This window comes from Phaethon lepturus, unplaced genomic scaffold (assembly GCF_000687285.1).
Source record: "Phaethon lepturus isolate BGI_N335 unplaced genomic scaffold, ASM68728v1 scaffold35137, whole genome shotgun sequence".
Classification (NCBI taxonomy): domain Eukaryota; kingdom Metazoa; phylum Chordata; class Aves; order Phaethontiformes; family Phaethontidae; genus Phaethon; species Phaethon lepturus.
Window position 1 is genome coordinate 4,184 of NW_010553131.1, and position 212 is coordinate 4,395.

A 212-nucleotide genomic window follows, 5' to 3' on the forward strand; every position below is an offset into this window, starting at 1 on the left:
TGGGGGGGGTCCCCTCCCCCTGGCCGGGGCCTGCCATGCCGATGCGGGACACTACGACCTGGAAAATGGCCTTCTGGGCTGCAGCTGTGGACTCGCCCAGGCGGTTCCCGTTCTCATCCACGATGGGGATCCCCAGCTTGAGCTCTCTGCAGGGAGAGCCAGGGTGAGGGGGGGGCCCAGGGCACATGGGTGGGGCTATCAAGGAACGGGGC

At 68.4% G+C, this 212-nt stretch overlaps 1 protein-coding gene across 1 annotated transcript in view; it reads right to left on the minus strand.

Annotated features, from left to right (window-relative positions):
* The window catches only part of LOC104624164 (sideroflexin-1-like), a gene marked incomplete at its 5' end in the record, with an annotated part of 3,291 nt that overhangs the window by 1,273 nt on the left and 1,806 nt on the right, over window positions 1-212 (minus strand). Inside the window, one exon of the mRNA XM_010291456.1 lies at window positions 21-146. Coding sequence (XP_010289758.1) covers window positions 21-146 — 126 coding nt within the window. The remainder of the gene's footprint in view (window positions 1-20; window positions 147-212) is intronic.